The following is a 16,782-nucleotide window of genomic DNA, read 5'->3' on the forward strand; positions in this document are numbered from 1 at the left end:
AGGGAACCTGGACAATGGAGCGCGCCAGCTGATCGGCGCCGCAGCTGCATCTGTCGCGGCTGTGTCACTGCCACAACACCTGCATGGAGAGACAAACAAACAGGCCCCTCCATGCATGAGCTGTGACAGTGAAACAGCCGCGACAGATGCAGCTGCGGCGCTGATCAGCCGGAGCGATCCAGGAAGCCGGGTTCCCTCTGCAGCTTATTTGGCAAGCGCTGTAGCTTGCCGAATAAGTGAGGAAGAATAAATTTGCTCAACTCTAGCCACTACTAGATGAGCGACTGTTGTGAAGACAACTGACTACCACTGGAATATATCAGCTCTATATTAAGACTTTAGTAATATGCAGTATTATTTCTCTAATGCCCTTAATTCATACACTTTTCTTATTATATGTGTGGTCTGTAGCAGTCTAATAGTTTTGGAAACCCTTGCAAAAACGCAAAGAACATATATACTGCAAGTGATTAAAAAGGGTTCACACATACATTGACGGTATTAGATTATCAGTCTATTAGATATATCAATCATTTAATAAGATATGCTATTTTAATTCCGTTGGCTATACTCTTAATGTCTGATTGGTCCATTGGGAGCTCTGCCAATGGCAAGAATAAAGCGATCATTGCATTTTGGCTCCTAATGAATAGACTACTACTCCTGAGCTGGCACTGTGTCATGAATTAGACAATGCATTCTAGATGACTTCCAGAACTATTATAGCAATAAAGAGAGTGCTGTGACCTCTTTTTTTTGTAATCAATAATGGTCCCAGAATTTACATTCCTTCCAATAAGACATTGATGAGTATATTAAATCAATATACCATCAATCTTTATGAGGGCAATCTCGTTACATCCATAAACTGAAGTTTTTCATAGTGATGTACTAGAGTTGTAGAACATTGAATGCTGCAGTCCCATGTCATAGCACTGCTCTGCCCTTCCCTGCACTGTCTGACTTCATTGTACCCATGTTGTCAATCTACTGAGCGATTTTTTGAGCAAGTTTTCATTTTATTTTTTCATAGGGCAGTTCATTTTGAATGTATGCCAATGTAGGTTTGAAGCTGTGTGAGTGGTTACAAAAAATATCAGTGCACAACGTACATGCTGTTATTCTACTGCAATTATTATATATGCTTTTATTTTAGACCATCAACAAAGTGCTTCTTCAGTACGCAGCAATTATATCCAATGATTTCGGATTGTACTGCGGCAAAGAAAATGTGGTAAGTACAAAGTACGGGAGTTTTGTTGTGTTTTATTAACGAAGCTAAAAAAGATTTACAATCTGGATTTGTATGCAAAAATAAAAAACTCTGCACTATACACAATGCTTAATTCCAACACAATAGTGAGCATGTGATATGTAAAGACCACATACCGAGATGCACTGCAAGATAATAAATGCCAACAGAAAAAATAGGAGGTGCTAATAAGTCTCATAAAATATACATTTTATGGGAAATATTAGAACAATATGAAAAAAATAGAGACGGATGAAGCTTTGGTGAAACGCACGAGGGTTTGGTAACCACACTATGCACATCCCTATTTGGGCGCATCATTTGATGTAAGTACTTTGCTGGTCTTTTACATTTTTTTGTGCATTCTCTTTGTAATAATATTGGATCCATGTGGATGCTTTTGCTCCTGTGCATAGTTTGTATCTTTTTACATACATTTTCATGTATAGTTGTGGCCTTATTTTGGATACTCTTCATGTATTTGAATCTCTATTTTCTTTATATGTTTTCAATATTTGAATAAAAGGTTTATTTTATGAGTCTTACTAGCACCTCCTATTTATTCTGTATGTATATTTACTATATACAATGTTACTGGAGCTGTAGACAGAAATCGGGAGGATTTCTATGAAGCAAGCTCACTCATTGAGCCTGCTCCTTATATAGTAGATCCCCGCTGTTAATTTCTGTGATTGATTCTAGCTTTCAGTCTAACAGTATAATCCTCTTCATGCAATATTGAACCCCAACTATGATATCTAAATGGTTAACCATAGGGGTAAGGGGCCCTGTCCAGCTCATTGGGCCCCTGTAATGCATTTATTTGAACTGGATGGCAGCTTGGGGTCCATAGGGGTAAATCAATTTGGTCCACTAATTTCCTATGAGGTCTCAAGATTTTCTCTGCTCAGTATATTAGTTTGCAGAGGATGCGTGACTATCTGTATGTAAAGATATATGGTGCTGTATGCTTGGTTCAATATGCTCATCTGCCCGAAGCATAAAAGTTATTCTTCTCTTTCTGGCACTCTTCTCATCCTACTGTTTTTCTAATGCTCTTTGCCAGTTCCAATTCTTTAATTATATTTTGTAGGAACTGGGCTACAGCTCTGAAAAATACGTACAGCTATTGGTGAATACTTTTTTGACCTTTTTGAAAGAAAGCTAGATTGTCATGTTTGACTAATGTAGACAAGTTCCCCTTCTCTTTTCTATAGCTGCTGGAGTTTGCATTCTGATTTTCTGCAGTGGCTGTACTGATTATTTTACACACTGCAGCTTCTATGTAAGGTCATAGTGAAGAGAAGAACAAGCTACAGTAAATGTCAATTAATCACTGATTGATGGAAATGCTCTGGAAACTCTGAAAGTTTCTGTAAAAGTTAGTGTGTGCTATATAAAATTATACCTTAACCCCTTAACGACCGCCGATACGCCTTTTAACGGCGGCCGCTAAGGGTACTTAAACCACAGCGCCGTTAATTAACGGCGCTGTGGAAAAAGTGAATAGCGCCCCCCAGAGTCGGATTTTCTCTGAGGCCGAGGGTAGCCGAGACCCCAGAGAACATGATTCGGGGGGTTTTTACCGACCCCCGAGTTGCGATCGCCGATAATTAACCGTTTACCGGCGGTCGCAACAAAAAAAAAAAACGCGATTTGCCGTTTAATTTCTCTGTCCTCCGATGTGATCGCACATCGGAGGACAGAGAAATGTGGTCCCCGATGGCCCCCAATAGCCCCCCGATACTTACCTACCTGTCATGATTCCCAATGGCAGGGAATTTGTCAACATAACACGGGCAAAAACAGGACGAGCTCTAGGGTGATGGAACCTGAGCTGACCGCGATCCTGAACCTCAACACTCAACTAACAGTAGCCGGGGGACGTTCCTGGGGGGCCCCTAGACGTCTCGCGCCAGCCGGAGATCTAGCTTCCCCTATCAGAAGAATAACAGACCTCACTTGCCTCCAGAGAAATATTCCCACAGAGATAGCAGCCTCCCACATATAATGACGGTGAAATGAGAGGAAGGCACAAACGTAGTTATGAAAACAGATTCAGCAAAATGAGGCCCGCTTAAGCTAGATAGCAGAGGATACAAAAGGTGAACTGCGCGGTCAGCTGAAAAACCCTTCAAAATACCATCCTGAAATTACTTAAACTCATGTGCCAACTCATGGTACATGAGTGGTAATTTCAGCCCACTAGAGCAACCAGCAGCAGAGAATTACATATCTGCAAGCTGGACTAAAAAACATGAAAGCAATCATGAAACAGGGAAATACAGACTTAGCTTGTCTTGAAGGCCTAGGAGCAGGTAACAGAGACACACACTGATACATTGATAGCCGGCAAGGGAATGACAGGAAAGCCAGGTTAAATAGGAAACACCCAGCCACTGATGGACAGGTGGAAACCAGAGACCGCAACCCACCAAAGTCACCCAGTACCAGTTGTAACCACCAGAGGGAGCCCAAAAACAGAATCCACAACAGTACCCCCCCCTTTAGGAGGGGTCACCGAACCCTCACGAGAACCCCCAGGGCGATCAGGATGAGCTCTATGGAAGGCGCGGACCAAATCAGTCGCATGAACATCAGAGGCGACCACCCAGGAATTATCCTCCTGACCATAACCCTTCCACTTAACCAAATATTGGAGTTTACGTCTGGAAACACGAGAATCCAAGATCTTCTCAACAACATACTCCAATTCTCCCTCCACCAGCACCGGAGCAGGAGGCTCAACCGAAGGAACAACGGGCACCTCATACCTCCGCAATAACGACCGATGGAACACATTATGAATAGCAAACGATGCTGGGAGATCCAAACGAAAAGATACAGGGTTAAGAATCTCCAAGATCTTATAAGGACCGATGAACCGAGGCTTAAACTTGGGAGAAGAGACCTTCATAGGGACAAAACGAGAAGACAACCACACCAAGTCCCCAACACGAAGTCGGGGACCCACGCGGCGACGACGATTAGCAAACTGCTGAGCCTTCTCCTGAGACAACTTCAAATTGTCCACCACCTGATTCCAAATCTGATGTAGCCTATCCACCACCACGTCCATTCCAGGACAATCCGAAGGCTCCACCTGACCAGAGGAAAAACGAGGATGAAACCCCGAATTACAAAAGAAAGGAGAAACCAAAGTAGCAGAACTAGCCCGATTATTAAGGGCAAATTCGGCCAGTGGCAAAAAGGCAACCCAGTCATCTTGATCAGCAGAAACAAAACACCTTAAATAAGTTTCCAAGGTCTGATTAGTTCGCTCTGTCTGGCCATTCGTCTGAGGATGGAATGCAGACGAGAAAGACAAATTAATGCCCATCTTAGCACAAAACGTCCGCCAAAATCTAGACACAAACTGGGATCCCCTGTCCGAAACGATATTCTCCGGAATCCCATGCAAACGAACCACGTTCTGAAAAAACAAAGGGACCAACTCAGAGGAGGAAGGCAACTTAGGCAAGGGTACCAAATGAACCATCTTAGAAAAGCGGTCACTGTCATGGTTCCCAATGGCAAGGGAACGTCAGAGAACTTAAATAACAGACTAGCTCTTGGGTGATGGAATCTCGAGCTGACCGTGAGCTAAACCTACCACACAACTAACAGTGGCCGGGTGACGTACCTACGTTTTATCCCTAGACGCCTAGCGCCAGCCGGAGGACCAACTAACCCCAATAGAGGAAAAGACAGACCTGGCTTACCTCTAGGGAAATTCCCCCAAAAAGGAGACAGAAGCCCCCCACATATATTGACGGCGAGTTCAGAGGAAAAGACATACGCAGTATGAAGGTAGGTTCAGCAAAGCGAGGTCCGCTTACTAGATAGCAAGAAGATACAATAGGGAACTTCACGGTCAGCTGAAAACCCTATTAAAATACCATTTCGAAATTACTTTAAGACTCATGTGTCAACTCATGACACCGGAGTGGCAATTTCGGCCCACAAGAGCTTCCAGCTACAGAAAAATAACATAACTGTGAACTGGAACAAAAATGCAAAACAAACTTAGGACTAAGAGTCCAACTTAGCTGATAGTAGTCTAGAAGCAGGAACATGCAACAGAAAGGCTCTGGTTACATTGATGGCCGGCACTAGAATAACTGAGCAGCAAGGCTAAATAGGATACTCCCATATCCTGATGGAAACAGGTGAACAGAGAAAGTGAAGCACACAAGTCCAGTACCACCAGTGACCACCGGGGGAGCCCAAAAACCAAATTCACAACAGTACCCCCCCCCTCAAGGAGGGGGCACCGAACCCTCACAAGAACCACCAGGGCGACCAGGATGAGCCCCATGAAAGGCACGGACCAAATCAGAGGCATGAACATCAGAGGCTGTCACCCAAGAATTATCCTCCTGACCGTAGCCCTTCCACTTGACCAGATACTGAAGTTTCCGTCTGGAAACACGGGAGTCCAAGATCTTCTCCACAACGTACTCCAATTCACCCTCAACCAACACCGGAGCGGGAGGCTCAACGGAAGGCACAACCGGTACCTCATACCTGCGCAATAATGACCGATGGAAGACATTATGGATAGAAAAAGATGCTGGGAGGTCCAATCGAAAGGACACGGGGTTAAGAATCTCCAAAATCTTATACGGGCCGATGAACCGAGGCTTAAACTTAGGAGAAGAAACCCTCATAGGGACAAAACGAGAAGACAACCACACCAAGTCCCCAACACGAAGACGAGGACCAACACGACGACGGCGGTTAGCAAAATGCCGAGTCTTTTCCTGGGACAACTCCAAATTGTCCACCACCTGTCCCCAAATCCGATGCAACCTATCCACCACAGTATCCACTCCAGGACAATCCGAAGACTCCACCTGACCGGAAGAAAAACGAGGATGAAACCCCGAATTGCAAAAGAAAGGAGAAACCAAAGTGGCAGAACTAGCCCGATTATTGAGGGCAAACTCCGCCAACGGCAAAAAGGCAACCCAGTCATCCTGATCCGCAGACACAAAACACCTCAAATAAGTCTCCAAGGTCTGATTAGTTTGCTCAGTCTGGCCATTAGTCTGAGGATGGAACGCAGACGAAAAAGACAAATCCATGCCCATCCTAGCACAGAACGCCCGCCAAAATCTAGACACGAACTGGGTCCCCCTGTCAGAAACGATATTCTCCGGAATACCATGCAAGCGAACCACATTTTGAAAAAACAGAGGAACCAACTCGGATGAAGAAGGCAACTTAGGCAAGGGCACCAAATGAACCATCTTTGAAAAACGGTCACACACCACCCAGATGACAGACATTTTTTGAGAAACAGGGAGATCAGAAATAAAATCCATAGAGATGTGAGTCCAAGGCCTCTTCGGAATAGGCAAAGATAACAACAATCCGCTAGCCCGAGAACAACAAGGTTTGGCCCAAGCACAAACATCACAAGACTGCACAAAAACTCGTACATCTCGAGACAGGGAAGGCCACCAGAAGGACCTAGCCACCAAATCCCTGGTACCAAAGATCCCGGGATGACCTGCCAACACAGAAGAATGAACCTCCGAGATGACTCTACTGGTCCAATCATCAGGAACAAACAGTCTACCAGGCGGGCAACGATCAGGTCTATCCGCCTGAAACTCCTGCAAAGCCCGTTGCAGGTCTGGGGAAACAGCAGATAATATCACCCCATCCTTAAGGATACCTGTAGGTTCAGAATCACCAGGGGAATCAGGCTCAAAACTCCTAGAAAGGGCATCCGCCTTCACATTTTTAGAACCTGGTAAGTATGAGACCACAAAATTAAACCGAGAGAAAAACAACGACCAGCGCGCCTGTCTAGGATTCAGGCGCCTGGCAGACTCAAGATAAATCAAATTCTTGTGATCGGTCAATACCACCACCTGATGTCTAGCCCCCTCAAGCCAATGACGCCACTCCTCAAAAGCCCACTTCATAGCCAAAAGCTCCCGATTACCAATATCATAATTTCGCTCAGCGGGCGAAAATTTTCGTGAAAAGAACGCACAAGGTCTCATCACGGAGCAGTCGGAACTTTTCTGCGACAAGACCGCCCCAGCTCCGATCTCGGAAGCATCGACCTCAACCTGAAAAGGAAGAGTAACATCAGGCTGACGCAACACAGGGGCAGAAGAAAAGCGGCGCTTAAGCTCCCGAAAGGCCTCCACAGCAGCAGGGGACCAATCAGCAACATCAGCACCCTTTTTGGTCAAATCAGTCAAAGGTTTAGCAACATCAGAAAAACCAGTTATAAATCGACGATAAAAATTAGCAAAGCCCAAAAATTTCTGAAGGCTCTTAAGAGAAGAAGGTTGCGTCCAATCACAAATAGCCCGAACCTTGACAGGATCCATCTCAATGGAAGAGGGGGAAAAAATGTACCCCAAAAAAGAAATCTTTTGAACCCCAAAAATACACTTAGAACCCTTCACACACAAGGAATTAGCCCGCAAAACCTGAAAAACCCTCCTGACCTGTTGGACATGAGAATCCCAGTCATCCGAAAAAATCAAAATATCATCCAGATACACGATCATAAATTTATCCAAATATTCACGGAAAATGTCATGCATAAAGGACTGAAAGACTGAAGGGGCATTTGAAAGACCAAAAGGCATTACTAAATACTCAAAATGGCCCTCGGGCGTATTAAATGCGGTTTTCCACTCATCCCCCTGCTTAATTCGCACCAAATTATACGCCCCACGGAGATCAATCTTAGAGAACCACTTAGCCCCTTTTATTCGAGCAAACAAATCAGTAAGCAGTGGCAGAGGATACTGATATTTGACTGTAATTTTATTCAAGAGTCGATAATCAATACACGGCCTCAAAGAGCCATCTTTTTTAGATACAAAGAAAAAACCGGCTCCTAAGGGAGATGAAGAAGGACGAATATGTCCCTTTTCCAGGGACTCCTTAATATATTCTCGCATAGCAGCATGTTCAGGTACAGATAGATTAAATAAACGACCCTTTGGAAATTTACTGCCCGGAATCAGATCTATGGCACAATCGCAATCTCTGTGAGGAGGTAGTGAACCAAGCTTAGGCTCCTCAAAAACATCACGATAATCAGATAAAAATTCCGGAATCTCAGAGGGAATAGATGACGAAATGGAAACCAAAGGTACGTCCCCATGAGCCCCCTGACATCCCCAGCTTAACACAGACATTGCTTTCCAGTCAAGGACTGGGTTATGAGATTGTAACCATGGTAATCCGAGCACCAAAACGTCATGTAGATTGTACAACACAAGGAAGCGAATCATCTCCTGATGGTCTGGATTCATACGCATAGTCACTTGTGTCCAGTATTGTGGTTTATTACTAGCCAATGGTGTAGAGTCAATACCCTTCAGAGGTATAGGAACTTCCAGAGGCTCTAGATCAAACCCACAGCGCCTGGCAAATGACCAATCCATTAGACTCAAAGCGGCGCCAGAGTCGACATAGGCATCCGCGGTAATTGACGATAATGAACAAATCAAGGTCACAGACAGAATAAACTTAGACTGTAAGGTGCCAATTGAAATAGACTTATCAACCTTTTTTGTACGTTTAGAGCATGCTGATATAACATGAGTTGAATCACCACAATAGAAGCACAACCCATTTTTTCGCCTAAAATTCTGCCGTTCGCTTCTGGACAGAATTCTATCACATTGCATATTTTCTGGAGCCTTCTCAGAAGACACCGCCAAATGGTGCACAGGTTTGCGCTCCCGCAAACGCCGATCAATCTGAATAGCCATTGTCATGGACTCATTCAGACCTGTAGGTGCAGGGAACCCCACCATAACATCTTTAATGGCATCAGAGAGACCCTCTCTGAAATTCGCCGCCAGGGCGCACTCATTCCACTGAGTAAGCACAGACCATTTACGAAATTTTTGGCAGTATATTTCAGCTTCATCTTGCCCTTGAGATAGGGCCATCAAGGCTTTTTCAGCCTGAATCTCTAAGTTAGGTTCCTCATAAAGCAACCCCAAAGCCAGAAAAAACGCATCCACATTGAGCAACGCAGGATCCCCGGGTGCCAATGCAAATGCCCAGTCTTGAGGGTCGCCACGCAGCAAGGAAATTACTATCCTAACCTGCTGTGCGGGATCTCCAGCGGAGCGAGATCTCAGGGAAAGAAATAATTTACAATTATTTTTGAAATTCAGGAAACGAGATCTATCCCCGGAGAAAAATTCTGGTATAGGAATTCTAGGTTCAGATATAGGAGCATGAATAACAAAATCCTGTAAATTTTGAACCTTCGTAGCAAGATTATTCAAACCTGTAGCCAAACTCTGAGGATCCATTTTAATCAGGTGAGATCAGAGCCATTCAAGGATTAGAAGGAGAGAGAGAGACAAAGGCTGCAATTAGAGCAGAAATGCAACTAAGTCAACTATAGAGCAAGCTCAGAGGAAAAAAAAAAAATCTGCAGACTTCTTTTTCTCTCCTTTCTTCTGCCAACGGTTTTAACCCTTGGCCGGCCATACTGTCATGGTTCCCAATGGCAAGGGAACGTCAGAGAACTTAAATAACAGACTAGCTCTTGGGTGATGGAATCTCGAGCTGACCGTGAGCTAAACCTACCACACAACTAACAGTGGCCGGGTGACGTACCTACGTTTTATCCCTAGACGCCTAGCGCCAGCCGGAGGACCAACTAACCCCAATAGAGGAAAAGACAGACCTGGCTTACCTCTAGGGAAATTCCCCCAAAAAGGAGACAGAAGCCCCCCACATATATTGACGGCGAGTTCAGAGGAAAAGACATACGCAGTATGAAGGTAGGTTCAGCAAAGCGAGGTCCGCTTACTAGATAGCAAGAAGATACAATAGGGAACTTCACGGTCAGCTGAAAACCCTATTAAAATACCATCCCGAAATTACTTTAAGACTCATGTGTCAACTCATGACACCGGAGTGGCAATTTCGGCCCACAAGAGCTTCCAGCTACAGAAAAATAACATAACTGTGAACTGGAACAAAAATGCAAAACAAACTTAGGACTAAGAGTCCAACTTAGCTGATAGTAGTCTAGAAGCAGGAACATGCAACAGAAAGGCTCTGGTTACATTGATGGCCGGCACTAGAATAACTGAGCAGCAAGGCTAAATAGGATACTCCCATATCCTGATGGAAACAGGTGAACAGAGAAAGTGAAGCACACAAGTCCAGTACCACCAGTGACCACCGGGGGAGCCCAAAAACCAAATTCACAACAGGTCACACACCACCCAGATAACGGACATTTTCTGTGAGACAGGGAGATCTGAAATAAAATCCATGGAAATGTGCGTCCAAGGCCTATTCGGAATAGGCAAGGATAACAACAACCCACTGGCCCGAGAACAGCAAGGCTTAGCCCGAGCACACACTTCACAAGACTGCACAAAGGTGCGCACATCCCTTGACAAGGAAGGCCACCAAAAAGACCTGGCCACCAAGTCTCTAGTACCAAATATTCCAGGATGACCAGCCAACACAGAAGAATGGACCTCGGAGATGACTCTACTGGTCCAATCATCCGGAACAAAGTCTTTCTGGTGGACACCGATCAGGTTTATCCGCCTGAAACTCCTGCAATGCACGTCGCAAGTCTGGGGAGACGGCGGACAATATTACCCCATCCCTAAGGATGCCAGTAGGCCCAGAGTCTCCAGGAGAGTCAGGCACAAAACTCCTGGAAAGAGCATCTGCCTTCACATTCTTTGAACCTGGCAAGTATGAAACCACAAAATTGAAACGAGAAAAAAACAACGACCAACGAGCCTGTCTAGGATTCAAACGCCTGGCAGACTCAAGGTAAATCAGATTTTTGTGATCAGTCAAGACCACCACACGATGTCTAGCACCCTCAAGCCAATGACGCCACTCCTCAAATGCCCACTTCATGGCCAAAAGCTCCCGATTACCCACATCATAATTGCGCTCGGCAGGCGAGAATTTTCTAGAAAAGAACGCACATGGCTTCATCACCGAGCCATCGGAACTTCTCTGTGACAAAACCGTCCCCGCTCCAATCTCGGAAGCATCAACCTCAACCTGAAAAGGAAGTGAAACATCTGGTTGACATAACACAGGAGCAGAAGAAAACCGGTGCTTAAGTTCCTGAAAGGCCTCCACAGCCGCAGGAGACCAATTAGCAACATCAGCACCCTTTTTAGTCAAATCAGTCAAAGGTTTAACAACACTGGAAAAATTAGAAATGAACCGACGATAAAAATTAGCAAAACCCAAGAACTTCTGAAGACTCTTAACAGATGTAGGTTGTGTCCAGTCACAAATAGCCTGAACCTTGACGGGATCCATCTCAATAGTAGAAGGAGAAAAAATGTACCCCAAAAAAGAAATCTTCTGGACTCCGAAGAGACATTTTGAGCCCTTCACAAACAGAGAATTAGCCCGCAGAACTTGAAACACCTTCCTGACCTGTAGAACATGAGACTCCCAGTCATCAGAAAACACCAAAATATCATCCAAATACACAATCATAAACTTATCCAGATATTCACGGAAAATATTGTGCATAAAGGACTGAAAGACTGAAGGAGCATTAGAAAGTCCAAAAGGCATTACCAAATACTCAAAATGGCCCTCAGGCGTATTAAATGCGGTTTTCCACTCATCACCCTGCATTATCCGCACAAGATTATACGCACCGCGAAGATCTATCTTAGTGAACCACCTAGCCCCCTTAATGCGAGCAAACAAATCAGTCAATAATGGCAATGGATACTGATATTTGACTGTAATCTTATTCAGAAGGCGATAATCTATACAAGGCCTCAGGGAACCATCTTTTTTAGCCACGAAAAAAAAACCTGCTCCCAGAGGGGACGAAGATGGACGAATATGTCCCTTTTCCAAGGACTCCTTAATATAATTCCGCATAGCAGTATGCTCTGGCACTGACAGATTAAATAAACGACCCTTAGGGAACTTACTGCCAGGAATTAATTCTATAGCACAGTCACAATCCCTATGAGGAGGGAGCGAATTGAGCTTAGGCTCCTCAAAAACATCCCGATAGTCAGACAAAAACGCAGGGACCTCAGAAGGAGTAGATGAAGCAATTGAAATCAGAGGTGCATCATCATGAACCCCCTGACATCCCCAGCTTAACACAGACATTGTTTTCCAATCCAGGACTGGATTATGAGTTTGTAACCATGGCAGACCAAGCACTAGTACATCATGTAAATTATACAGTACAAGGAAGCGAATCACCTCCTGATGAACGGGAGTCATGCGCATGGTCACTTGTGTCCAGTACTGCGGTTTATTCATAGCCAATGGTGTAGAGTCAATTCCCTTCAAAGGAATAGGAACTTCCAGAGGCTCCAGACTAAAACCGCAGCGTTTGGCAAAAGACCAATCCATAAGACTCAGGGCAGCGCCCGAATCCACATAGGCATCGACGGAAATGGATGACAGTGAACAAATCAGAGTTACAGACAAAATGAACTTAGACTGCAGAGTACTAATGGCAAAAGATTTATCAACCTTTTTTGTGCGTTTAGAGCATGCTGATATAACATGAGCTGAATCACCACAATAAAAACACAATCCATTTTTCCGCCTATAATTTTGCCGTTCACTTCTGGACTGAATTCTATCACATTGCATAGTCTCAGGTGCCTGTTCAGAAGACACCGCCAACTGGAGCACAGGTTTGCGCTCCCGTAAACACCGATCAATCTGAATGGCCATAGTCATAGACTCATTCAGACCTGTAGGCGCAGGGAACCCCACCATAATATCCTTAATGGCCTCAGAAAGACCATCTCTGAAGTTTGCAGCCAGGGCGCACTCATTCCACTGAGTAAGCACCGACCATTTCCGAAATTTTTGACAATATACTTCCGCTTCATCATGCCCCTGAGAGAGGGCCAATAAAGCCTTTTCAGCCTGAATCTCCAGGTTAGGTTCCTCATAGAGCAATCCCAGTGCCAGAAAAACCGCATCCACACTGAGCAATGCAGGATCCCCTGGTGCCAATGCAAATGCCCAATTCTGAGGGTCGCCCCGCAGGAAAGATATTACAATCTTGACCTGCTGAGCAGGGTCTCCAGAGGAGCGAGATTTCAAAGAAAGAAACAATTTGCAATTGTTCCTGAAATTCAGGAAGGTAGATCTATCTCCAGAAAAAAACTCTGGAATAGGAATTCTAGGTTCAGACATAGGAGTGTGAACAACAAACTCCTGTATATTTTGAACTTTTACAGCAAGATTATTCAGGCTGGAAGCCAAACTCTGGACATCCATGATAAACAGCTAAGGTCAGAGCCATTCAAGGGTTAAGAGGAGGTAAGAAGCAGCTAGACAGCAATTAAGGGCTAGGCAGCAAAACTCTGAGGGGAAAAAAAAAAATTTCCCTTCAACACTTTTTTCTCCTGCTTCAGCCCAAACAATTAACACTTTGTGGCCGGCTATACTGTCATGATTCCCAATGGCAGGGAATTTGTCAACATAACACGGGCAAAAACAGGACGAGCTCTAGGGTGATGGAACCTGAGCTGACCGCGATCCTGAACCTCAACACTCAACTAACAGTAGCCGGGGGACGTTCCTGGGGGGGCCCTAGACGTCTCGCGCCAGCCGGAGATCTAGCTTCCCCTATCAGAAGAATAACAGACCTCACTTGCCTCCAGAGAAATATTCCCACAGAGATAGCAGCCTCCTGTTATGACCCCAATGGCGAGGGTCTCAGAGGAACGTGGAAGTCTGCAGAATACAAAAATCCAGCTCATAGGGCAGTGGTAACTGGGTTGACCATATATCTACTCCTAACGCCAACACTAGAAGTAGCCGGGGATCATTCCTACGTTGATTCTAGATGACACGCGCCAGCCGGAGAATCTAGCTACCCCTAGTAGAGGAAAACAAAGACCTTTCTTGCCTCCAGAGAAGGGGACCCCAAAGCTGGATAGAAGCCCCCCACAAATAATGACGGTGAGGTAAGAGGAAATGACAAACACAGAAATGAATCAGGTTTAGCACAGAGAGGCCCACTTACTGATAGCAGAATAAAGAAAGGTAACTTATATGGTCAACAAAAACCCTATCAAAATCCACACTGGAAATTCAAGAACCCCCGAACCGTCTAACGGTCCGGGGGGAGAACACCAGCCCCCTAGAGCTTCCAGCAAAGGTCAGGATATAGATTTGGAACAAGCTGGACAAAAATACAAAACCAAAACAAATAGCAAAAAGCAAAAGGCAGACTTAGCTGATATAACTGGAACCAGGATCAGTAGACAAGAGCACAGCAGACTAGCTCTGATAACTACGTTGCCAGGCATTGAACTGAAGGTCCAGGGAGCTTATATAGCAACACCCCTAACTAACGACCCAGGTGCGGATAAAAGGAATGACAGAAAAACCAGAGTCAAAAAACTAGTAACCACTAGAGGGAGCAAAAAGCAAATTCACAACAGTACCCCCCCCTTAGTGAGGGGTCACCGAACCCTCACCACGACCACCAGGGCGATCAGGATGAGCGGCATGAAAGGCACGAACTAAATCGGCCGCATGAACATCAGAGGCGACCACCCAGGAATTATCCTCCTGACCATAGCCCTTCCACTTGACCAGGTACTGAAGCCTCCGCCTGGAGAGGCGAGAATCCAAGATCTTCTCCACCACGTACTCCAACTCGCCCTCAACCAACACCGGAGCAGGAGGCTCAGCAGAAGGAACTACAGGCACAATGTACCGCCGCAACAAGGACCTATGAAATACATTGTGAATAGCAAACGACACAGGAAGATCCAGACGAAAAGATACAGGATTAAGGATTTCCAATATCTTGTAAGGCCCAATAAAACGAGGTTTAAATTTGGGAGAGGAGACCTTCATAGGAACAAAGCGGGAAGAAAGCCATACCAAATCCCCAACGCGTAGTCGGGGACCCACACCGCGGCGGCGGTTGGCAAAGCGCTGAGCCTTCTCCTGTGACAACTTCAAGTTGTCCACCACATGATTCCAGATCTGCTGCAACCTATCCACCACAGAATCCACCCCAGGACAGTCAGAAGGCTCCACATGACCCGAAGAAAAGCGAGGATGGAAACCAGAGTTGCAGAAAAAAGGCGAAACCAAGGTGGCGGAACTAGCCCGATTATTAAGGGCAAACTCAGCCAACGGCAAGAATGTCACCCAATCGTCCTGATCAGCAGAGACAAAACACCTCAAATAAGCCTCCAAAGTCTGATTGGTTCGCTCCGTCTGTCCATTAGTCTGAGGATGGAAAGCAGACGAAAACGACAAATCAATGCCCATCCTACTACAAAAGGATCGCCAGAACCTGGAAACGAACTGGGATCCTCTGTCTGACACAATATTCTCAGGGATGCCGTGCAAACGAACCACGTTCTGGAAAAACACAGGAACCAGATCGGAAGAGGAAGGCAGCTTAGGCAAAGGAACCAAATGGACCATCTTGGAGAAGCGATCACATATCACCCAGATAACGGACATGCCCTGAGATAGCGGAAGATCAGAAATGAAATCCATGGAGATATGTGTCCAAGGTCTCTTCGGGACAGGCAAGGGCAAGAGCAAACCGCTGGCACGAGAACAGCAAGGCTTAGCTCGAGCACAAGTCCCACAGGACTGCACAAATGACCGCACATCCCTTGACAAGGAAGGCCACCAAAAGGACCTGGCCACCAGATCTCTGGTGCCAAAAATTCCCGGGTGACCTGCCAACACCGAGGAATGAACCTCGGAAATGACTCTGCTGGTCCACTTATCCGGGACAAACAGTCTGTCAGGTGGACAAGACTCAGGCCTATCAGCCTGAAATCTCTGCAACACACGTCGCAGATCCGGAGAAATAGCTGACAAGATAACTCCATCTTTAAGAATACCAACAGGATCAGCGACTCCAGGAGCATCAGGCACAAAGCTCCTAGAAAGAGCATCGGCCTTCACATTCTTTGAACCTGGTAAATACGAGACAACAAAATCAAAGCGGGAGAAAAACAATGACCAGCGGGCCTGTCTCGGATTAAGGCGTTTAGCAGACTCGAGATACATCAGATTTTTGTGATCAGTCAAGACCACCACACGATGCTTAGCACCCTCGAGCCAATGACGCCACTCCTCAAATGCCCATTTCATGGCCAACAACTCCCGATTGCCCACATCATAATTTCGCTCGGCAGGCGAAAACTTCCTAGAGAAAAAGGCACAAGGTTTCATAACAGAGCAACCAGGGCCTCTCTGCGACAAAACGGCCCCTGCCCCAATCTCCGAAGCATCCACCTCAACCTGAAAGGGAAGTGAGACGTCAGGCTGGCACAAAACAGGCGCCGAAGTAAACCGGCGTTTCAACTCCTGGAAAGCCTCCACGGCAGCAGGAGCCCAGTTAGCTACATCGGAGCCCTTCTTGGTCATATCCGTCAAAGGTTTCACAATGCTAGAAAAATTAGCAATAAAACGACGGTAGAAGTTAGCGAAGCCCAAGAACTTCTGAAGACTCTTAACTGACGAGGGCTGAGTCCAATCAAGAATAGCTCGGACCT

The 16,782-nt window shown here is 45.6% G+C and overlaps 1 protein-coding gene across 1 annotated transcript in view; it reads left to right on the forward strand.

Moving 5' to 3' along the window:
* Positions 1-16,782, forward strand: part of UNC13C (unc-13 homolog C) — a 1,212,529-nt gene that overhangs the window by 810,400 nt on the left and 385,347 nt on the right. The window contains exon 24 of the mRNA XM_077263773.1: positions 1,157-1,234. Coding sequence (XP_077119888.1) covers positions 1,157-1,234 — 78 coding nt within the window. The remainder of the gene's footprint in view (positions 1-1,156; positions 1,235-16,782) is intronic.

The sequence above is a fragment of the Ranitomeya variabilis genome, chromosome 5 (genome assembly GCF_051348905.1).
Source record: "Ranitomeya variabilis isolate aRanVar5 chromosome 5, aRanVar5.hap1, whole genome shotgun sequence".
Taxonomy (NCBI): domain Eukaryota; kingdom Metazoa; phylum Chordata; class Amphibia; order Anura; family Dendrobatidae; genus Ranitomeya; species Ranitomeya variabilis.